The sequence below is a fragment of the Gadus morhua genome, chromosome 22 (genome assembly GCF_902167405.1).
Source record: "Gadus morhua chromosome 22, gadMor3.0, whole genome shotgun sequence".
Classification (NCBI taxonomy): domain Eukaryota; kingdom Metazoa; phylum Chordata; class Actinopteri; order Gadiformes; family Gadidae; genus Gadus; species Gadus morhua.
This window is the reverse complement of record NC_044069.1, coordinates 9,073,696-9,098,035: the sequence shown is the minus strand read 5'-3', so window position 1 is coordinate 9,098,035 and position 24,340 is coordinate 9,073,696. Positions and strand designations below refer to the sequence as shown.

The 24,340-nt window shown below is 45.8% G+C and overlaps 1 protein-coding gene across 2 annotated transcripts in view; it reads right to left on the bottom strand.

The window, feature by feature from the left end:
- The window catches only part of dennd3a (DENN/MADD domain containing 3a), a 27,289-nt gene continuing 2,949 nt past the window's right edge, over window positions 1–24,340 (bottom strand). The window contains exons 4-31 of one of the 2 annotated variants that reach the window (XM_030348092.1): window positions 24,268–24,340; window positions 23,842–23,957; window positions 23,548–23,678; window positions 23,033–23,144; window positions 22,627–22,746; window positions 22,242–22,340; window positions 21,439–21,558; window positions 20,950–21,065; window positions 20,510–20,665; window positions 19,966–20,062; window positions 19,562–19,665; window positions 18,959–19,155; window positions 17,623–17,782; window positions 16,899–17,055; window positions 16,190–16,412; window positions 15,297–15,376; window positions 14,547–14,726; window positions 14,049–14,219; window positions 12,602–12,731; window positions 11,924–12,031; window positions 8,484–8,584; window positions 7,262–7,416; window positions 6,738–6,804; window positions 6,338–6,410; window positions 6,078–6,196; window positions 4,149–4,286; window positions 2,458–2,683; window positions 1–1,729 (exon numbers count right to left, since the gene is read on the bottom strand). The exon at window positions 24,268–24,340 is cut by the window's right edge and continues 63 nt beyond it. In XM_030348092.1, the coding sequence (XP_030203952.1) occupies window positions 2,489–2,683; window positions 4,149–4,286; window positions 6,078–6,196; window positions 6,338–6,410; window positions 6,738–6,804; window positions 7,262–7,416; window positions 8,484–8,584; window positions 11,924–12,031; window positions 12,602–12,731; window positions 14,049–14,219; window positions 14,547–14,726; window positions 15,297–15,376; window positions 16,190–16,412; window positions 16,899–17,055; window positions 17,623–17,782; window positions 18,959–19,155; window positions 19,562–19,665; window positions 19,966–20,062; window positions 20,510–20,665; window positions 20,950–21,065; window positions 21,439–21,558; window positions 22,242–22,340; window positions 22,627–22,746; window positions 23,033–23,144; window positions 23,548–23,678; window positions 23,842–23,957; window positions 24,268–24,340 (3,498 nt within the window). In that variant the 3' untranslated portion in view covers window positions 1–1,729; window positions 2,458–2,488. The other variant, XM_030348093.1, reaches the window with a different exon arrangement.

Sequence of the window (24,340 nt, the reverse complement as noted above, 5' to 3'; positions counted from 1 at the left end):
TAAAGGGTTGTCAAATGGCTTGTTTATTATGTACAACAAGGTTGAATAAAACGAGGATAAAGTAAAACTGAAATCTTATTTTGGGCTATAATACTCATCGATAACTAACTTATACGTTACAAGTGAAGTGTGTCACCAACCTAAATCACATGGAGTATATAAATCTAAAACACAAACATACATGTGCAGTTTATAAATATGTTGCAATAAAACAATGCCCTTCATCAAAACAGTTTGATATATTAAAGACAACGTAGTGTTCCATATATGCTAAATGGATTAAAGAAAAAATATAATACATGGCAGTGTTTGATTTAAGGCTCCAGTTGTGAAGTTTAAGTGCAAGATGAAACAAATGGTAAATAAAAATGTGCATTTAAAGTAGAATAAAGTAGCCCGACAGAAAATGGCGTAACAATAAATGATAAGTATTTAAGTCTATCGAATTCACATATTAAAGCATAAAAGCCATTGTTTGAAAAATATTCTAGTTGTTGGTCAGCATTACGTTTTGTTAACTGGTCATGTTTCACATTGCCTTGTCAGAAATACTTTAACCACCTTTTTCACTTAAAAGCAGTTTGTTCTCGATACGAAAATATGTTGAAAGCCAGAATGGAAAAGTTATTTGGCCCGATTGAGCCTTAACATAAATATTATATAACTAACAAATGTATACAATGCAACGATGGACGTTTTTGAGTTGAACTTCAGTGAGGGGAAATCTTTTTTAATGATAACTGATAGTATGGCAGCCATTTTAATGTTATCATAAGGTCATTCTTTAAGCCTTCAATTCATTGGAATCGTTTGAAAAAGGAATGTTCCATCAGTTGCAGCAATTTCAAGCCAAACATCCTCATTCATTTTGCATTGCATATCGAAGTAGTTTGCGGTCAAAAAGTTGTAAATCTTTTCAAAAGGTGTGTTTTCAATGAATTATAAAATAGGCCAAAGCTGATATTACCTTCATTGTGAATCATATGTTGTAATACTCTTGTTCCTAATATATAATTATTTTTTGTAAAATATAAATTTATTGACATCTTATTTTGGCACATCTTTGGTACATAAAGGGGTTGTATGCGCACGCACGCACGCACGCACGCACGCACGCACGCACGCACGCACGCACGCACGCACACACACACACACGGTAATACTGGTCTGTTCATGTGCATGTCGTCGCTATAGTGAGAAGTTGTCGATCACCATTGATTCTGTAGTAACATGCTTAACGTCGGTTTTCTTGAACTAAAAGATCCGAAAGGTCTTCCTAATTTTTTGTTCCATTAAAGTCAGAAACACTTGCTTGAATTATCCGAACAAGCCGTTCTCCTTTTGTACACTTCCAGTTTATTTCAACAAACATCTCAATTCAATACACAAACGTGTATTGAATGGGACGTTATTGGATGAGAAAATTCCAACGTCCCCATTTGAGTGATGAGATGCGTGTGTGATCATGGTTCTCCTTGCCGTCATTCCCAGGGGTCCTGTACTCCGTGAAGTCCCAACGAGGATATCCATTCATGACAGGAAGTCCTCATTACCCAGGTCCTGACCCCGGTCCTGGATGGAACGAGGACCGTTTCATCCCAGGTACATCCACAAGAGAGAGGCTCCCGGCCTTCATGCCCAGCGTTCTCCCACTGTTTAGTCTGGGTCCCCACAAGGAAAGGCTCTCTGGTACGGAGGTCCTCACAAAATGCTTCCCCCGAACCTATCTCTGGATTGGACAAAGCAACATGCCAAAGTTTAAATAACACAGCATATACTTGTTGTTTATGACACATATCTAAGCGGTCTATAAAGTATGGTTTAAATATTTAAATATATGCCGTCAATAACGCCCACCTTGATGGTGTCTTTTATTCATTGCATTGAGTCTACTCATATTGTGTGTAGATATTCGAGACACAATATAGATACTACTGTCCTGTTCTTTCTGCTGTGACACACACATTTTCAGTCTGGTATGTGATAAGATCAGTATAAGATAGCTACCCAGCCCCTTCCGGCCACCATTGTATGTTGTACGTCCTGGCACTTAATGTACACACTTATTGTACGCACTTAATCCACTTATTCATAGTACTTAATTGTGTAACATCTGCAGTAGCTGCTAGCATTGCTGTGCACGGGGAATGGGTTAGCCTAGCGATTGTTAGTACTTGGACTTGGTTCTATGAATATCTTTACTGTACTGACAGTGATATATTGTTTCACTTCTTATGACAACTGTACTGATTGTAAGTCGCTTTGGATAAAAGCATCTGCTAAATGCCCAAAATGTAAATGTAAACGTAGATTAGATAAGTATATCATATCTTAAGTGCCTCACGTGCCATGATTAACACTACCTCCTTCCTTCCCTCTCTTCATTCTCTCCCTCTCTCTCTTCATCCCACACACACACACACACACACACACACACACACACACACACCAACCCACCTGGCAGTGGCGAGCCTCCCTCAGGCTCCGCCTACTCCACCTTCCAGATGGCGACCTTGCCATCGAGCTTCCCGGCGCCGCTGAGGGCGTAGCGGTCCTCGGCGGAGCAGAGCGCGGTGACGCGGTCGGCGTGGCCGTGCAGCTCCTTCAGCACCAGGTGGCGCTCCGCGTCCAGGATGTACACCTTACCCTTCAGAGAGCTGCGGGCCACGCCCCCGATCCACACCTGGGCGGAGGGGAGATTAGCCGGGGGTGGGTTTGTCAATTTGTGTGTTGTAGTGTGTTTGTGTGTTGTAGTGTGTTTGTGTGTTTGTGTGTTTGTGTGTGTGTGTGTGTGTGTGTGTGTGTGTGTGTGTGTGTGTGTGTGTGTGTGTGTGCGCGCATGCTTGTTTGTTTGTTTGCTTGTTTGTATGCATGCGTGTTGTATGTATATATGTATGTGCGTTGTATGTATGTCTAGGCTACGAGAACCAACTCAGTCGTGTATGCCTCGTTTCCACCGAGCGGTGTGCTACTGTTCGTTGCGGTACAGTGCGGCTCTGTTCGGCTAAATTGGTGTTTCCGAACCCCCGGCCGGGCTGCGGAGCCCGCGGCCGGGCAGGGCTGCCCGCTGCCGGGCAGGGCTGCCCGCTGCCGAGCCCGCTAGGAGGATTGACTTGATCTATAAACGAAGTCCCTCAATGTTAATTGGCTTAACAGCATGACCAACATTCTGAAACATCCATTAACATCCACATTTGCCCCAGACAATGTTAGGCTTACAGCCCATGCAAATAGTTGTGAAATAATGTTCCTGTTGTTCTATTAATTGTTTGTTACGGAACCTCAAAACCCATCTCTTTAAAAGAGCATTTAGCTAAACTTTCTTTGAGGTTCCCCTTTTAATAGTTTTTTGTTATTTTTTTTCTCTGAAGCACTTTGAGATTCTTGAATATAAAATAAAAAATGTATTATTATTATTATTGTTACTCCGTCTTACTTACTTCTGTTTGATATTGTGGAAAGGATGTTAGTGAATGATTAAGAGCATGATGCATTTTAAATGGCGTCACTTTTGGTCTTGCGTCTTCATTTTTCTTAAAACAATTGTAGATTAAACTAAACATAGCTAAATTACAACCAATAGCTTCAGTCATTGAGGGCAAAAATAGGCCCAATGCTAGGCCCAGATTTTTTTAATTTAGTTATACAAATCAAGAGTAGGCCTGATCTGACTAATTGGCTTTGCATCATTTCCTTCTGCCCTTGTAGTCCAAGACATGCTGCCCACCAGCTTTCAAAGTACAATACTGCCACTGGTGGATTTCTATCAATTCACATAATTATCCCTCCCTACTATTTTGTAGTTCCCCAAAACACCCTGAAACAACTTGAGTCTCACTTACTGATGCCACCATACGCCACTAACAGTGCAAGCAGGCCAATGGCAGCCAAGCACACAGTCCTTCCTCCCTCACTTTAAATGTATGTATGTATGTACGTACGTACATACATATGTATGCATGCATGTACGCATGCATGTATGTATGTATGTATGTATGTATGTATGTATGTATGTATGTATGTATGTATGTATGTATGTATGTATGTATGTATGTATGTATGTATGCATGCATGTATGTATGTATGTATGTATGCATGCATGTATGCATGCATGTATGCATGTATGTATGTATGTATGTATGTTTCACCTGGTTCTTAACCCTGATCATGCAGAAACAGCCACTACAGTCCTGCAGCTCCACCCGGTGGTAGGGTCTGGTAGCGTCCTTGATGTGCCACACACACACCTCCCCCGAGTCCATGCACACACTCCACAACTCCTCCAGCTGACAAAGACAAACACAGCTCACGGTTAATATGGAAATGAGGGCGAGTGACATGTTGTGTTTGTGTTGAACTTTGCATGCACATGTGTATCTGTGTCTCTGTATGTGCGCCTTTGTGTACATTTTTGTTTCTATGTGTGTTGGTGGGTTGGTGTGTGTGTGTTGTGATTGAAAATCAGCATGTTACGTTTTTCTTTATGAACTTTGGTTCTGTATACTATTCCATTGATGATCTTGCCACCCTGCTATCCTGCAGGGTCTTCTAAAATTAGTGTTTAATGTGATGTAATCTGGTTTCACATTCCGTTCCGTGTATTGTCTTGCATCTTGCTATTCTGCAGGGTCTTCTAAAATGTAATTCTTAGTGTTTCTTGTGATGTAATCTGGTTTCACATTCCCTTTCCGACCCGTCTGTAGTTTGGGCCTGTTTTCCTTGACCCCCTGGGGAGCGCAGAGAAGCAAAAGGTGATAAGGAACAACCTCAACCACCTTCTTAACCTCTGAAGAAACATCGGAGGTTAAGAAGACACTTACTTAGCAGGTGTCCATATATCAGGGATTAATGGACACGGTATAATTAAAGGATATGCCAACATAGACATCCTATATCATATATATACATATGATATAGGATGTCTATGCATACAAACGCTTAAAAATATATATATATTGACGCTACAAGTTGATGTCGGCAGGGTTGCTATGGCCGGTCGTTATGCGGAAATCGGAAGGACGTTGTCAGTCCTGTGTGTTCAATGTTCGCTACGTCACAGCTGTTTCGAAAAGTGTTTTTCCATCTCCCATTTTGCGCATTTACTCTCTTTCGCATTTTCTCAAAAACCACCTCAAGCGAGCGGATCACCGTTTACTGATTCGATACTTCAAAATTTGCATAAAATCAGGGAGATGGAAACGCAGCTAGTGTGTCTCTTTGTATATTATTGTGTGTATTTGTGTTGATGTGTGCATGTGTGTGTGCATTGCCTGCGTGTGTGTGTTTGCTGCCCTTATATATCTATGAAATAAGGAACATTTATTTCCCTGTAGAATATATGTTTCCAAGCCTGACCTCTCTGCTCCCCAGAAATCCTGGGATTAGACTTTAATCACAATTGCGTGCGCTTACACAAATAAGCGCTTATACAAAATAGGTTCCTTCTGAAATGTGCTGGATTAATTCTGGCAGTATACATCAGTACAGTTCTCTATTAACTCCCAGTGTAGACGCAGCATATAAGGTGATGTGACGATGAATAAAGACCTTTTTATTTGAAGCCTAATCATTTGATTAAGGCAGACACTGGGGCTCTGTCTTTTCTGCAGTGGAAGCAGCTATTTGAATCCAAGGCATCGGATCAGGTTATATACTGTATATATATTTCTACAGATAATGGAATGGGCTTTTCTGTGCCTTTAGTGGCAGGAAATGGAAGAGAGACAGGGAAGTGGGTTGGCGAAGAGAGGGTTAGCACATCGGACCACAGGTGAGGAATCGAATCTGGGTTTCAAAAAGTTGTATTGCCTACATGGTTAGAACATGTGCGAGTTTATTCACAGATTATGTGTTTATGTGTATGTGCATGTCTCAAAGTTTGCGTGTGAGTGTGTGTGTGGGCGCACGTGCGTGTGCTCGTTTGTGTGTCGCAGTCTGAATCGGTACTGAAAAAGTGGGTTTGGTGTAACTGCGAAATTTAAGACTTGACTTGGGCTCGTGAGCGAAGACTTGTGACCTGACTTGGACGTGCATGAAGTGACTTGTGACCACCTGTGTGTGTGCGTGTGTGTGCTTACCTCAGGTAGCAGCAGGATGGAGCTGAAGGCAGTGCCGGCTCCTTTGAGCTGCTCAGGGAGGCTCATGCGGTGCTTCAGGGAACCGTTCCTCCACACCTCTATGATACTGTCCCTAGAGCCTGGGAGAGACACACCCAGAGACAGACACAGAGAGAGAGAGAGGGAATTACAGAATAACACTGATAATGCTTCTTAATCTTAATAATTGTGTAGTAGGTATGTGTCTCTCTCTATATAAACTTAATATATAATGAACTCACAGCACCAAAGGCCTCCATTGTGATTGCAGACGGACAGCAGGCGGTCACAGGACAGACGGAACTGTTTCCTCACCTAAGCAAGAGAGAACACAGTGCTGCAATTAGCCACCGCTAACATGAACGTGTGACCGCTTGAAAGGAGAAGTGGGGGTTCAGCTAGCTAACCTCCATTACTGTCTGTAAAGAATGTTGGTTATGCTGTACATTATCTTGGACCAACCAAGCTACTTACTAAACTTATGTCTGTAACATAATTTCTTATTAATCTTCAGATCTATGTATAGATCTAGATCCAGTGCTTGTTAACACAATACAAAAATTGCATGAATACTGCCACCTAGTGGCCAAAAACAGTCCAAAAACAGTCCAAAAACAGTCCAAAACTCATCCAAGGACCCACCTGTAGCGTAGCCAAGTCCCACAGCATGACATTGCCCTCCGCACTGCACGAGTACGCCACCTTCTGGCTGATGAACCGAAGCAGGTCAGGACGGTTGGTTAGTCAGCATATTAGTAATTAGAGATGCTTAGAAGACCAAAGAAAAAACCCAGCTGCTTCCATGGTGACCCAGCAGTAAACGACCACAAGTATCTCACAATCAACAAGCATGATCGTCGGACCACCGTGTTGTAGCAGGTCAAACCAGTTAGTATTTCAGGTATAAGAGCTTATGTGTGTGTGTGGGGGGGGTGTTTGTGCATTGTTCTGGTGTAGGCGTGTCCGTGCTTGAGAAAGGTGTTTAAGATAGTGTTGTTGTGAGCGCACACGCAAATGTGTGTTTGTGTCTGTATGTTCATTCAACGCGTGTGGCAGTGTGTGTGAGCGAGTGTGTACTTGTGTTTCGGCCTGCAGGGTGTGCATAAGTGTAGTGTGCTACAGACGTATGCATGGTTTCTGTGTGTGTGTCTGTGCGTGCGTCTCACCTGTACTTGTCCGTTCCCAGGGTCAGGCCAGTGACTTCGGTCCGGTGCTCGGTCAGCTGTCGGTTGCACACCATGGTCGCCACGGTGATGATGTAGATCACAGAGTCCTCAGAGCCCATCCACACCTGGTCCGAGTCCACCTCCAGCATGCAGTTCTGGGCCAGAGAGCACACACACACAGCCTGAGCTCCAGTAGCTCTACAGCGTTTCCCCTGCAGAACCCGCTGAATGGTGGGTCAATAGGGATACTGTAGTCGGGTTTAGGAGGGTGTTCGACTCCCTTTATTAAATGTTCCAGGTTCGAATCTCACTGTCTGGAGTCCATTTGTAGCCATTCTTGAGCATTTATACATAAGCCACTGTCTGTTTCATAAGGGGGGTGTCTGCTAAATAATGGAAGAGTAGAATGGGGAATGGTGAACTAACAGCTCCTATTCCTTGGTACAGCCAGAAACGGTGAGTTCCCTCACTGTCCACTAGATGGCAGCATTGGACTATTATACATATTGAATTGACACTGAACTGTTGTTAAGTGTTGGATTTGTTTTTGTGAACTACCTTAACGTAAATACAGTTATAAGTTAGCAATGAAGTTCACAAACATTAAACCGTTCACATTTATAGTATTTAGACTTAGTACAGGGGAAATACGTGCAAACATTTAACTTTTTCTGAAAGACTTTAAAAACCATAAAAGAAAACATTTGCAGCTTGACTGTGCACGTACGCACACAGGTCATGCTTGTGACCCCCTGTTCACGCTTAGATAACAAAGTGCATGTGACTATGACCAACTTGCTTTAGCACGGAGGTGAGTGAATTAGCACTGCCTTTGAAAATGACTCAAAGATGTTCATGTGTCTTACTGTACATGTACTTCCTCCAAGACCACAACATTTTTTCATTGAGTATAATTTATTTTTATCTGATCACTTTTGTTACCTGTTTTAAGGTAACAAAAGAAAGAATTCAATAGTGTAACAACAAAGGAGGCCAGGCCTTTGTTGTGGTCCCTCTATGGCGCCTACGTATGTGTATTTAATGGGAGTCTGCATTTTATATGCAAGTGTGTGTGGGTGCGTGTCGGTATTTGTGTGAGTGTGTTTGTATGAAAGTGTGTTGGGAATTTTCTGTGTCTGTATAAAGGTGTGTGTGTGAGTTGTGTGCGTGGATTTTGTGTGTTTGTATTCAAGTGTGTGTGGGAATACTGTGTGCGTCTCACCAGTCGAGCGGTTCCGACCTGGAGACAGGTGTGTGTGATGGACCAGGTGGAGGCATCGAACACCATGACCTTACCCCCGCTCACCGACACCCACAGCTGACCTGGAACACACACACACACACACACACACACACACACACACACACACACACACACACACACACACACACACACACACACACACACACACACACACACACACACACACCCTTTATGCCTCATATCCGAGTACTTTATGACCACGCTGTGTTCATTACTGGCCGACAGCCAATAGGAACAGACACTAATATAAATACCACAGCTACCTTGGCACCCAACCGGACCTGAGCTGTTGTGAAATATTTAAAAACCTATCGAAATCTAATGACACACTACCTGGAAATTGAATAGGAATAAGGACAAGGAAGATCAATTTGAGATTGGTTTCCGGATCGTTCACTGGAGCTGTTGTGTTTAACTAATGTGGTTCCAGTGGGTTCCAGTGACCCGCTCTCCTGTCCCAGCTAGCTGTTTTACAGTACTGTAGTGGTTTGGCTTTCTGTCCGTCTGTACATGGTAACATGTTGAGATATGACCATGGCACACCATTGTCCTTGTATCGTTAAGATAACTTGAACTTATGCCCTTTAGTGGAAGCTTTTAAATTGTGAGCGCCTCACCACAGCGTGTGCATACATTCGTGTGCTGCGAGGCCATAGTGGGAATTCAACCTCCAACCCTGGCCGTGGTAATGCCCTGCTCTACCAGCGGAGGCAGAGAGGGCTGCACTGTACTCAATGCGATGGTGAAGATATCTTAACAATGCAATCCACTGTGACTAGAAAAAAAACGTTGCCCATTATTCATCTTCTTCATCTGCGCATTCACTTTAAAACTCCTCCATTGTTGTATTGTTGGTGCTCTGAAAATGTATTCACGTACACTTCCCCTGCCCTTTCTGAAGCATGCTTGACCCCTCCCGGGTCACGCAATGCCCTGATTGGTCTCAGCCACTGAGCTTCATGAAGCCAATCCACTGCCATTTAAAACCTCAAAAGGGGGGGGGGGGGGGGGGGAGGAATACAGTATATACAAATATAACTTTAGTTAACTTTATGGGTGGACGGAAGAAAGGAGAAGAGAGGAAGAAAGAAAGAGGAATGAAGGAGAAGAAGTAAAGAGCGAGGAGGAGCATAGATAAGTCAGCACTGAGCAAAGGCAAGGAGGAGTAGGGCTGAAGCTTGGCCCCCTGCCAGCGGTTCAAATCCTCTGACCTATATTTAGGGTGGACCAATGAAAGGAGCGCAGAGAGGAAGAATGACAGCGCTTGTTCCTGTTTTTACCGACCAAACAGAGCTGAGAACGTCAGGAAAAGTTTCCTCATGAGTTATTCTGAAGGCCTATGCTTATGGGTGACTGTGCACAGCGACAACCTATCAGGAATGGACTTCTAGATATATGATCAACTTTAGCTTTAGGCTGAAGCCCTTGTTTCTGTTCAAATGTAGAATCCCCCCCCCCCCATAGTTTCCCTCAGATCAACCAAATAAACCATGGCAATTAGTTTACAAACTGTGGGAAAAAGTCTTAATAAATGTAAAGACAACGTCTTGGTTTTCATGGTGACAACGGATCTTCTCTAACGTTTATTAAAATGCTATCCACGTGTAATGCTCATTTACGTAACTCATAGTGTTATCAAGCGGTGTGTAAACAAAGGTGTTTCCAACAGCTGTGCTTGATAAAGCTCTGAGAATCGACCATGTCTGTGCCCTGCTCTGAAACGCCTTGTGAGCTCACCCCTGTGTGTCTACTACTGAACACTACCATCTGTCTAGGCCCGCGCCTTTCCTTTTATGTTGCGACTCACACTTTCATGTTGGGATCTGAAGCACATTTGGCTTAAGGTCCCAAACACAAACACCGCTTGTAAGGAAAACCTCTGGTCCGTTTAGGCCCAACCCTACGGCCTCCAACGCTAGCTAGCATGATGCTGGCAGGAAGCTATGCTACAATAACTCAGTCGAGTGGTAGTTCATCATTTAGCCAACTATCCATGTACCGGTATATACTTTCAAACAAGAATAGATGTCTAGATCCTTTGAAGAAAAGTTAATATCCGTATGATACACAATGGGAACGTAACCGTGCTTTAAATTGTTTTGTGATATCATTTTAAGCTTTTTTACGTTTTACTTTTTAGCTTGTTCCCACTATTCATTCCTAGCATGAGGGTCTGGAGCTCAATAAACAACCAGCATGGGACTTTGAGTCCGGATATCTTCTCTGTTATTGCAGTAAATCTCTTCAGAAAATGAAAGCTAGTATCCTTCCTGTTGGTCCACTGGGAAGATTCCCCATCCTGGTAGCTTCCCGGAGAACTGAAATTCGTCCAGACGTGTGAAAACCTTTTTGTGGATTTTTGACACTGGATATGGAGGTTAATGTGTTTCTTGTCTGCTCTTGTTGCTGTAAATCAAGGTTCAACTTGATTTTGTGTTCACATGACGAGAACAATGAGCAGCAGTCGTTAATGGTAATGAAAAGCTTGAGACGCATGGCTCCACACCAGTGGCAACAAGTAACAACACAAATAAGTAAATAAAGTGTTTGTGTGGCTTGTTTTTCAAGAGCAAGAGAGGGACAAGAGTGTGTGCGTGTGTGCGTGTGTGTGTGTGTGTGTGTGTGTGTGTGTGTGTGTGTGTGTGTGTGTGTGTGTGTGTGTGTGTGTGTGTGTGTGTGTGTGTGTGTGTGTGTGTGTGTGTGTGTGTGACTATGTTACTGTGAGAATGAACTTGAGGAGGGAGAGGTGACAAAAGGAGACCAAAGGTCAAGCATGTGTGTGTGTCTCTTTCTTTATCTGACTCTGCGACTGTGTGTTTCTAGGTTTCCGTCTCAAGCATCATAATTGAACAGGGAAAAGGGCCAAAATTCCTCTGTGAAATGTGACCACAGCCAATTAAGTCACACTGTTTCCCGGACTTACAAATCAAAAGAATCCGTGAGGTGGTTGCCGGGTAATGTACCTCATGAGTTCCATCTCACATACTTTTCAGTCTCTCTATTTGCATAGAAATGTGAAGGTTGTCTTTGTCAGTACAATATGCAGGAGAACTGCTTGGACTTGTTTACCCAGCCCAGAACGATCTCAAAGCCAACTATTATTATTTGTTATTCGATACATTACATATTTTAGGATTTTGTCAATAATAGCAAAAGGCACATGCCCAGAGATGGCTTCAGATGGCTGGCCTTGTCTGACAAGCAGCAAAGGGAAACGTAATGATTCATCAAATACACAAATATCTCAGTACTATTTTATAATAATTATTTCTGAATTTCTGAAGCTATAAACAGTAAATGTAAAAGTTGTGTAGGTGTGTGCGCGCCCACGCGTGTGTGCGTGTGTTCATGCCTGCGTAAGTGTATAAAGTATATGTGGGTGTGTAAAGTATGTGTACCTGGTGTGTACAGCAGAACGTCTACAGCGTGAGGGGTAGTGAGCTCCAGGGAAGGGTTGATCTTGTGTTTCAGAACCTCCGCCGTCGTCTGGGGAACCATCATCGGCACTAGACACACACACACACACACACACACACACACACACACACACACACACACACACACACACACACACACACACACACACACACACACACACACACACACACACACACACACACACACACACACGGATATGGTCAGTCATCGGGCATTGGAGTTAGTGTTTCCTGGTCTAACATGACTGAACTACATTTATACTGAGTGTCTCTATAGACGGGTTGAAAGGTTGCGGTCGCGAGAGCGCATTGCGTGGGAAACCAGCCGTGACTGTGTCCTGAGGGTGCCGATATCTGATGTTACAGCTCACCCATGGGAAATTATCCATGTGCCTCCTCAGGCTGTCTACAAAGCAGGTTTTATCCTGCAATCTAAGCCGAATCTTAGCGTTTGTTCATCAGGTTCCTTGTTCTTTAGATTCAAAGTTTTGTTTGAGACTTAGAGTTGAGCCCACCGCCCATCCTTATCTCTGTCATACTTCTCCTCCTCATCTTTATCTCTCTCATCATCATCATCATCAACATCCTCATCGTCATCTTCCTTTCCATATCCCCCCCCCACACACACACACACTCTACCTTCCGTCCTTATGCGGTCAAAGTGGGATAGTTTGGAGGCAGCGTAGATGGCCTTGTTGCTCTGTAGGCTGCCCACCACGGCGTCCATGAGCAAGGCGTTGGTCAGGGCCTGCTGCATGTACTGGGGATCCTGCAGGGAGACCGAGGGAAACCAGCATATTTAACATTGACGCATGAAACGGACGAATACACAAAAATCTTTACTTATCAACAAATGGCCCACAAGGTACTCCAGTGGATACATGCGGACCACATATTGATAGAGACAGGGAGGGAAGGAGGGAGGGAGTGACGACAGAAGAGAGGGAGGGAGTGAAAGAGGGAAGGATGAGCAAAGGGAGGAAGGGGTGAAGGGAGTGCGAGAAGGAGGAGTAAGAGGGACGTGATGGAGAGGAAAGGATGAGAGGAGGGAGGGAGGAATGGATCGAGAAATATCAAGGATGGTCTCGAGAGAGAGGGAGGAGAGAGAGAGAGAGAGGAGAGAGGGGGAGAGAGGGAGGGAGGGATTGTTTTGTTGATAGAATGAAGCACATGTTCCTGGGCTATACTACCTTTAGTGGCCCAGCTGGTTCAACAAGCTGGCTGCCGAAGGTACATTCCTGACATACTACAGACATATACATATCCTGAGTCATCCCCTGGAGGTTGCTATAGCTCAGAGTACTGGCTTCATCCCCTGCTGTACTCAGCAGGGGATGGGAGGGAGGGAGGGAGGGAGGGAGGGAGGGAGGGAGGGAGGGAGGGAGGGAGGGAGGTCAAAAAGAGGGGGGTTGACAAACAGAGGAAGGGAGAGTGTGAGAAAAAGATAATGTTTTTCCCTCCCTCTGCTGTGTGTGCGTGCACGTGCATGTGCGTGCATGTGCATGCGTGCGTGTGTGTTTTGGGTCAACGACACACCATGGAATGTAGACCCCTCCCCTTAAAACTTTAACTCAGTGAAGATTCCCTTGTCTAGAGGAAGAGGAGCCCAGACCGAGCCGAACGTGGGGACAACCCATCCCATAACCATAATTCAACTGAGACAATGAGGGTTCTCCCACACAAACTGAACTCACATTCCACACAATCATCAATCGAGCGCACACCACACAGACCCCATAGACCCCCATAGACATGCACTCCTCATGTCTTGCCAAATATGATACATTTCAAAGAACGTAGTGCTTTGTGGCAACTTGGCGTCACACACACACGACTCAAACGAAAAAAACAAGACTTCAACTTTATTGGCAACCTGACCTCCCACACAGTCAACGCCATCCAACCAAATCGTGATAAAATAACATCACGAACAAAAAACATGGACCTGAAAACTGTGTAATATCCTGTTACACCACACCTTCCTCTGTGATTCCGGTATGCGTGCGTGATCCCACGGAAACAACCAAGATCGAAGCTATTCCCTCTGTTCCGTCGTTTCCCCCCCCCCCACCAGGAGGCCCCTCACCTTGTGCAGGTCGGCCATGCTTCGGCCCGCCCGCATCTCCTTCACCATGAGGTTCCAGAGCTCCGCCTCCGTCTTCAGGTTGGCCTCGAAGGCGTCCTTCCTGCCCCGCACGCGCAGCTTCAGGCTGGGGATCCTCAGCAGCATGAGGGGGGCCGAGGACACCTTCACATCCTGGAGGAGGCACACGTGGACCAGGGCAGGGAACAGGGACCAGAGGCCGACAGAGGTCAGGGGTTCATGTGGAGGAACACGGCACAACGTACGACAGCACACATGACGGGATATGATCACAATGCTCCATCTTAGGAGGTTCACGTGTAGCACATGCTAAAATATAATACGTAACAAACACCCCCCCATAGTCACGTTTATCTCTGACATGTTCACAAGTGATGGCTGATATCTCTCTTTGCTTTTACCTCAACGTCTCTGTTCATTTAATAGCTCTCCCTCCCATTGATATCCCTCTCTCTCTTCCTCCCTCCCTCCCTCCCTCACCTCTATGTCCCTGTACTGGGCCACCTCCACGTAACCGGGGCGACCGTCCGTCAACAGGAAGAGGCGTCTCTGCGTCATGGCGATCTTGCCCACACCGCGGCTGGTCTTCACCGACGACGACAGCTTGAACACACACTCACTGGGCTCCAGGTGCTCCAGCACCGAGGCCGGGAGACACACCTGGGGTAAGAACACCACCACATGGGGTAAGAACACCACCACATGGATGAGAACCCACCACATCACCACCACATGGGGTTAGAACACCACCACATGGATGAGAACCCACCACAACACCACCACATGGGTTTAGAACACCACCACATGGATGAGAAACCCACCACATCACCACCACATGGGGTTAGAACACCACCACATGGATGAGAACCCACCACATCACCACCACATGGGGTTAGAACCGATGAATGAATGAATATATATAACATTCAGAACACTTAAGAATATGAGCAGATAAGATTTGATCATAACATGGACGGATCCTATTATATTCCATCTACCGTAATTACAATATATTCAATTATATGTTTATGATATTATATGATTAAAAACATGATTTGATTAATTGAGGACATATTTTGTTGATATAATGATGAGATTAGATTATAACAGGACCATTTTAGAGTAGAACATGACCAAATATGAATAGCTCATAACAACAGGACCAGTTTAGCTGAGAATAAGACCAGCTAGAGTAGAATAGAACCAGGTGTGTGGTTGGTTTGGACTGACCTCTTGGGCCTCAGCCTCCGTCTCCTTCCAGATGGTGTAGAAGACCCTGAACAGATCAGGACCCACCTGCTTCTGCTGGCCTGGAGCGCACACACACACACACACACACACACACACACACACACACACACACACACACACACACACACACACACACACACACACACACACACACACACACACACACACACACACACACACACGCAGGTGAAGATAGTCAAACTTAGTATCAAAGTTTCATAATGCAACCTTGTGCCAATTACTAATATCACACAATCATGTTGACATCAGGAACATCGTTTGTGAGGCCTCTACATTCCCACCCCAAACATTCTAGCCACATATTGTTCCAGAAGGTCAACAGGTTCAGTACTAGCGCTGGGTGCAGTGGTGCTCCTTCCGTCGTGGGGAACGGAGCGACGGGCCCACAGAGTGTGGCGTTCTTGAGACGCCGTGGGTTAACCAGTAACCTGAGGAATGTGTGTTCAGTGTGCTCAGAGAGCAGCCGAGGAACTTATCCTATGCATCTTTAGTGCTCACGGGTTAGCGGACTGAGGACTCTTTGTGGGTATGTTGGCCTAGGCCGCGTCATACTGTGCAGATATCCATGTATACTTACTTTGCTTTAAATGGTTATAGAACAAACTAGATATATTTAAAATATCTACACATTTGAGAGACACATACAGGTGATAGAAAAACTCTGTGTGTGACAAGGGCGCATGTCTCTCTCTCTCTCTCTCTCTCTCTCTCTCTCTCTCTCTCTCTCTCTCTCTCTCTCTCTCTCTCTCTCTCTCTCTCTCTCTCTCTCTCTCTCTCTCTCTCTCTCTCTCTCTCTCTCTCTCTCTCTCTCTCTCTCTCACTCACTCTCTCTTCCCCCCCCTCCTACCTACCCACGGTGAGGGCATCAAACAGACTGTGGATGGTGTCCTGGTCCTTCACCATGCCGGACTCCTGCACACACTTGACAAACTCCTCCAGCTGCATGTGCTTCTTGGGCAGCTTGAAGCGCTTGATGGCGCCCTCCTCGTCGTTGTTGTCGCTGCGGGACCGCTCCCGCTCCTGATCCCGCTTGATGCGGCTGATGAAGTGCTTCAGCTCCGGCCGCTTCTCTGCCTGCCAGTGGCACAAAATGTTTATTTCATCGTTCTATTTAATATTTCACAGGGGCTTTTAGTGCAATGTCTGCGTTTTCATTCTCAAAAAGTCACACGTTCCAAAAAAAAAAAACGTGTGACTTTAGACATGACAACCTGCACAACAGGAACATTATAGCATAGACCTGACAACTCTCAGGTCTATGGTATGTCGACTATCTCCCCGTGTGATATTGGAGAGGTAAACGGCTAGGCACACACAAAACAGAGAAGAAGTCTTACAACATTACCGTCCTCTTAAAACTAAATATCTGATTAATATGGATTTGATAAAAGTTGCATTAAAACATGAATACAGCAAAAAACGAATTGTCAGAATAACAGAGGGTTAACCATTAAAAGCTCAATTGGAAACAATCCCTGGTAATAATCCATGAATCCACCCTGTACTACCTTATGTATTCCCTCATTCTCAACCTCTAGCCCCACACCCTGAGGCCCTCACCTGGGCTCGCTCGCTGGCGGGCAGGGAGTCCACCAGGGCCTTGACCATCTGAGGGGGGAAGATCTCTGCGTCCGTCTTGTACAGACTCTGGAAGTCCTCCAGGGCGTCCAGACGCTTGTTGGACACCGTGTTGACCAGGCCCCGCAGGTAGTGGTACCTGGTGGGGGGGGGGGGGGGGGGAGGATTAGAGAGGGGGAGTGGTGATATGATATAGAGACGTTACGTTTGTTTATTGATCTGGGGGGTGGACATTTGAATAATAAATGTGTTGAATAGTAGAGGGAGCCAGATAGACCCACAGCAATATGAAATGATTGCAAAAAAATTATTTATTCATTCATTCATTCATTCCAGTTACTATGCAGGTCCATACCAATGGCGATATTGATGAATGTATTATGACGTGGTTGCCGATTTTGCATTTAAACACAGCAGCAAGGGACGGAGCAATTTTGTTCTTGTAAAAACACACTGAGAAACAATTGGTGAGTCTATGGTGTGAACTCGACACCGTTTACTGACAAAGAATGCACACAATTTGGCCCATCTCAGCCTGACGCATGAGTTACAGCATACGGACGGACAGACAGACAGACAGACAGACAGACAGACAGACAGACAGACAGACAGACAGACAGACAGACAGACAGACAGACAGACAGACAGACAGACAGACAGACAGACAGACAGACAGACAGACAGACAGACCATCTCTTCGCACTACCTGGCTAGCAGGGAGGAGTCATCCGGCGGTGTGGCGCTGATTGCCTTCCCCAGGGAAACCACCATGTCCTGGTAGTAGTTCTGGACGTAGTGGTAGGCCAGAGGAGGGGGGAACTCTGGCAGCCGGAACACCTTCACCGGCTTCTGGTTGAACTTCAGACCTGAGGAGAACACAAAGTCAGGTCTACTATAGGCTTTACGGTACCCTATGTGGTACACCAGGGCCTTCTGTATGGGACCACAAGGTCCAGTCTATTATACATTTTACAGTACCCTATGTAGTACACCAAGTGCCACATGGGACTACGCATTCCAGGCTATCATAGGAATTACGTTAACTTATGTAGTACACACGGGCCTTCTGTATGGGCCCCACTGCCTCTGGGGATAAATCGTAGGTTAATATCGTGATTTAACACTTTAACCAAAGAGACTTGGTGAATTCATCAGAACCATCAATGTAGGTAGGTTTCAGGCATCTAGTGCAAGGACTCCAACTGGTTAGTCTGTGGACTTTGGAAATCTAACCCACAAGCTTTCATGTTCCTCAGCTGCGGAGAGAATGAGCTACGAATGTATTTAGAAGGCGAGAGCGTATGAGGAAGCAGGCGGTCCAGGCTGCCATCCACTCAGACAACAACCAGCCAGCTCAGCAGCGTGCCATGAAAAAACCCCCGCTGGTAAGCGCTTTGCTGCGGTCCGTCTGGAGAACAGCAAGGCATTTTTCCCCCTCCTAGACTATCTCCATATTCATCTTGAAATTCTTGTAGTGTGTTTTGTGGGCTTTATCGCCACGGCAACCAGTTAGTGCATGCCCGGAGCCGACCCCAAGAGTCTGCCGTCTGCCATGTTGGAGCCAAACCAATAAATCGGATGATTCGCCGAATCTAACCATTCCCAGGACGAAGATCAACCCAGGAATGTGCAGCAGATCTGAGCTGATTCAGACCAGGCCGACGCTACTCAGACCTTCCAGGGCCCGACAGCCCTGCCTAGGAGCCCTGAGATCAGTCCCAGCTGTTATCAGCTCCTTCACCCACCACCGAGGAATGAGGCCGAATGAGGAGCTTTTAGTTGAGTTAGTTAATGTTATTTTATCCATTACGGTCCATCTGGCGGATAAAAAAAACTATGTTCAACATCTCTGTTTGTTTATGGATCTATAAAAAAGGTATACACAAAAATTCCATATACTTCTCTTCTCCTCAACCCCTTAGTCCTCCCCTCCCTCCTCGATCTCTCAATCCACCCACGGCACCCTCCCTCCCTCCCTCCCTCCCTTCCTCCTTCCGTATATTGATCACCTCCCTCCCTCCCTTCCTCCGTCCCCCCCTCACCAGTGTCTGGGGTGATCTTGCGGAGTGAGTTCAGCCTGTGGGAGTTGAGGGCTTTCATGCTGTCGGCGGGGGACTGGTCCAGGTTGGGCAGGCTGGCCCCCAGCCTCCTGCTCAGCCGGTGCTCGGGGCCGCTGTACCCGCTCCGGGACAGCTCCGACATGGGGGGCCGGCGCGGGGAATCCGTCATGACTCGGTTCCTGGTGGCGGTGGTGGAGTAGGAGGAGGGTGTCAGCTTTCACTTTCACTTTAGATTGTCTCTCACAAAACAAAGAAGCAAAGGGGAATGAACAATACTAAATAAATAATGAGCAATGATGATATAACAATAATTACAATATTATATGATATAATATTTAGAATCGAAGTAAATAACAATAATATACAATACCAATGATTTACCGTAAGCTAGGCTAAGCTAATAGTGGTATCTATAGTGAGAAGTGAGAATTTCAAACAAAATCTTACTTTCTCTTGCCTCACATACTGCCACATATTTTAATTTATAGTGATTGTATAGAGAGCATTTGTTCATAAAACTGAAAATTGCCGGAGCATGTCTTTAAAAAGGCGGGAAAATGTGGTCCCTCAGTGATGACATCACACCTGGGCGCACTGTTACGTGTGTTGATCTCCATGCGGCTGTAGGCGTCGATCTTCCTGTTTAGTCTGTCCCTCAGGAAAGAGTGGAAGATGTGGGTGTCTAATACCTGGTGACACACACACACACACACACACACACACACACACACACACACACACACACACACACACACACACACACACACACACACACACACACACACACACACAGTCATGAGGGCGTCATACATATTGGGCCTGTTAAGGCCTGTTAAGCCCTTTCATATTTAACCTGTTAAACCCTTTTTAAAGACTGTAATGGTTATTCAGGGCTATACAAATAAGATTGTATTGAATTGAATGAACAAATACAGAGTACAATGAGTGTGTGAGTGTTTTGGGGCGGCGTATGGGATGCATGCGAGTACCGTCTTGTAGAAAGTCTGTTCTCCGGGTTCCCTGGTCCTCAGAAACTCTTCGCTGTTAAACACTCTGTGTTCGTAGTTCAGGTAGTCCTGGACATCCCTGCACAAGAGACACGATTGCAGAGCAGTGCAGTCAGACTCCCATCCACAACCTACTGTTTTCACCAGTTCACTGTTTAGGAAGCGCTTTGATGCCAAGGGAATAACTTATTTACTTATTTTCAGATCAGGGAGGGCGGCAGGGGTTAGGGCCTCTTGCTCAAGGATGCAGATGTTTTAAACCCAACATAGTTTTATTTGAACTAGATTTACCTTTCCTACTATTATCAGTTCTTAGCAATGTTCTGGATCTGTTCATCCACACACACACACACACACACACACACACACACACACACACACACACACACACACACACACACACACACACACACACACACACACACACACACACACACACACACACACACACACACACACATCTGAAGAAGTTGAGGCCAAGCTCCAGGAAGATGTTCTGGACCTGGTCATCCACACACACACACACCTGAAGATGTTGAGCACCAGCTCCAGGGCGATGTTCTGGATCTGGGTGTTGAGGCGGTGCTGCCAGTCCCTGCGGTGGGCCCGCCGCTCGTTGGCGTCCGTGCCCGCGCCCGCGTGGCACAGCTCCAGGTCGTAGTGCAGCTGGAGACTCTCCGTCCTGGAGACACACGCACGCGCACACACACACACACACACACACACACACACACACACACACACACACACACACACACACACACACACACACACACACACACACACACACACACACACACACACACACACACACACACACACGTTAAGACAGGCTTTAGTAATTTTTCCGGTTCACATGCTCATCGAAGGTAGAAAAGGCAACAAGTGCAGGCTAGATTCCAAGCAAATATGTGCCTGTTCGTGTGCGTGTGCGTGTGTGTTTGTGTGTGTGTGCGTGTGTCTTACCGTGACGCAAAGCATTCGGCAGCAGCCAGGGGGATGCAGGGAAGGACCATTTGCTCCGCCCACGAGGTCTGAATGCTGCCGTCGTCAATGTTCACCAGGATCAGGTCGTCTGTCTCCTACACTCGCAAGCACACAACCACGTACACGCACACACATGCACACACAGACACACACGCACAGAAGAAGAAAAGATAGTTAGGGTTGGGCTTCATAATAGGATATTGGATATTACCCATACCCAATGACCCAAATACAGAGACTTGCTAATATGCCTGTGTTGTATACTGAATACTCTCTTCTATACTGCACTGGCAGGAAGTGGTAAAACCACTGAAGAAGTGCAGCAGTAGTTGTCAACAACGAGGCAGCAAACTATTATGAATCGCAACTCGGATCTGTCAATCAAAGTCATTTCACTCAATTGAAAACGACTATGGCTCATATTTTATTGACATTCGTCACATAGAAGAAAACAGCTGAAACACTCACTGCGGCGACCTCTTCAATATGGCTGACGTGGCAGCCCATGAGGAAGGCGGTGGGAGCCATGAGGAAGTCCAGCATGCCTTTGGCCAGGACAGGGACGTAGGGCTGCTGCCAGGAGAGAGGCTGGGGGGGGGGGGGGCACCGCAGGTTGAAGAGGGAATCAGGCAAGTTGGAGAACAGGGGCGTGGATTTAATCTAACCCATCCCATTAGGTATCAACTATAGCTGTGGGCGATGGTTTCAGTCTCGGTGAGAAAGTATTGATTCATTTATTTGAATTTGCTTTTCACTTCCATCCAAACCTAATTATAGTGCCGTTGTTTTTAGATGTGATTGCATCCTGCTCTAGTGTGTGTGAGTGAGTGAGTGAGTGAGTGAGGGAGGGAGTGAGTGAGTGAGTGAGTGAGTGAGTGAGTGAGTGAGTGAGTGAGTGAGTGAGTGAGTGAGTGAGTGAGTGAGTGAGTGAGTGAGTGAGTGAGTGAGTGAGTGAGTGAGTGAGTGAGTGAGTGAGTGAGTGAGTGAGTGAGTGAGTGAGTGAGTGAGTGAGCGAGCGAGCGAGCGAGCGAGTCAGTGAGTGAGTGAGTGAGCGAGTGAGTGAGTGAGCGAGTCAGTGAGTGAGTGAGTGAGTGAGTGAGTGAGTGAGTGAGTGAGTGAGTGAGTGAGTGAGTGAGTGAGTGAGTGAGTGAGTGAGTGAGTGAGTGAGTGAGTGAGTGAGTGAGTGAGTGAGTGAGTGAGTGAGTGAGTGAGTGAGTGAGTGAGTGAGTGAGCGAGTGGGTCTCCCTCTCTCTCTCTCTCTCTTCACTGACCTGCAGGTACAGCAGAAGGCTCTCTGCCAACAGAGTGAGTCGAGCCCAGTCAGAGGAGAACAGAACCACTTTCTGCTCTTGTAGGAGGCAGGACAGGACCTGAACATGCATGGGTCAAGGGTGTTGCGTGACAGGGTTATGATTCACTATAGTCATTGTGGTTTTATAAACAACGTTAAACATGTTGCATTACAAACCAACTTGCGCTGGTTTGATACGATGCTTGCAAGGTTAAACTAAAAAACACTAAAACTAAACTAAATCATGATCCAAGAAAGGTGCTAATTACAAACTTGCTTGATGCCAAGTGGCAGCAGTGTGGTGTCTGTCTGCCTGTGTGTCTGTCTGTCTGTATGTCTGAGAATGTCTGTGTGCTTGTGCTAACCTGCAGCAGCATGGCGTCTGTGAAGCAGAGCAGAGGCAGGTGGAGGTTGATGTCGATCACCGGTCTGTCCTGGGCCTCTCTGGACGGGAGGACGATCTGGAGGGGGCGCAGACTGAACGACTGGAGCACGCGCACGCGCACGCACGCACACGCACACGCGCACACGCACACCCACACACACACACACACACACACACACACACACACACACACACACACTTTTATCGGGGGGCCGGCAAAGTATGAATCAAGCAAAACTAGAAAACTGAATGGACAATCCAAACTCCATAACAACAAATCCAATCATTAAAAGGAAGACAGAGTGCTCGGGGAGGTGATGGAGGGGCAGGGTGATGGGGGGGACAGGAGGGGAGACTGAGGGGAGTCATATATAATGGGGTCTGACCACGTGTAGCTGACCAGGGGGAGGGAGGGGTACCAGTGACAGCTTGGCAGAAACCTCCTTCACCGTCTCCTCAAACTCTGACTGCCTGCCCAGCCGCAACTGTACCAGCAGACTGGATGGGAGTAGATAAATATACACAATATTAATATAACATACACACAGCGGGGAATATAGATACACATGGGGAGGATGGAGAAACGTATACACAATATCAATATTTATTGAAATACACTTTAATATAATATAGATTAATATAGATCCAAAAGGGGCATATCCTAAATAGAAATAAATGCACACAGGTGGGATAGAAAATAGAAAAAGGAGAAAACAGGGAAAACTTCACCAAAAAGGAGGTTTGTACTTTTCAATGAATCAAGTATTGATTAAATACACAGCAACATGACGAAAAAGGAAGACGTAAGCAAATGAGCAAATTCCAATAGCAATCCCCCTGCTGCCATTCTCTGAACAGTATATCACATTTCAGTTTGGTATTCATGTATGTTATATTATACCAGGACAGGCAGTCTCGCAGGGCGTTGTAGTAAGGGAACTTGGAGATGATGCAGATAGCGAAGGGAGCGTAGAGGCGTGAGGAGTTTCTCCTTTGGATGCTGCCATTCTGGGCAATGCTTTCATGAGACATCTGAAAAACAAAGACAAAAGGTCAACAGAAACGAGCCAAGATAAAATAATGTGTGCTTTATTAATTTACTTTATCAAACATGATTTATTTTCACATTTTAAGTGTTCCCCCTAGCAATATACCTTGCTACTTCATGTCTCCCCAGCGCCCTGTGTTAATGTACCTGTACAGATCTGTGATGCTGTACGACCACTCCGTGGGTTCGATTCCCAAACAGGTCTGTGAAGACCAGGAAGTGATAAGAGTCTTCTTTCTGCTCAGTGGCTAGCTGGAGACCACCTGACAACACAGGGAAAAGGCAAACAAAGCAGTTAGCACGAGTTAGTGGAGTTTAGTAGAGTTATTCGATGGCACTCTTAAATTTCTTGATTTTACCAAAATAAGATTGTACTGGGTTCATAGTATTACAAATTAACCAGAATAACCATTTCTCTCTTATTTTGGTAAAATCTGTTTCTTGATTTTACCAAAATAAAATCTTGATGGTTATTCTGCTTCTGTTGTAATACTGGGAAACCAGCGTATGTACCGTTTGTATTTTCAGCGAGGCAGAGCTGGGTAACGGTGTCAAGCTACAGTAAGAAGTTACCAGGGAAACAGAGCTGAGGTAGGGCGATGAGGTCGAGGTCCTTGGGAACACTGATGTCGTCGTTGGTGGACGA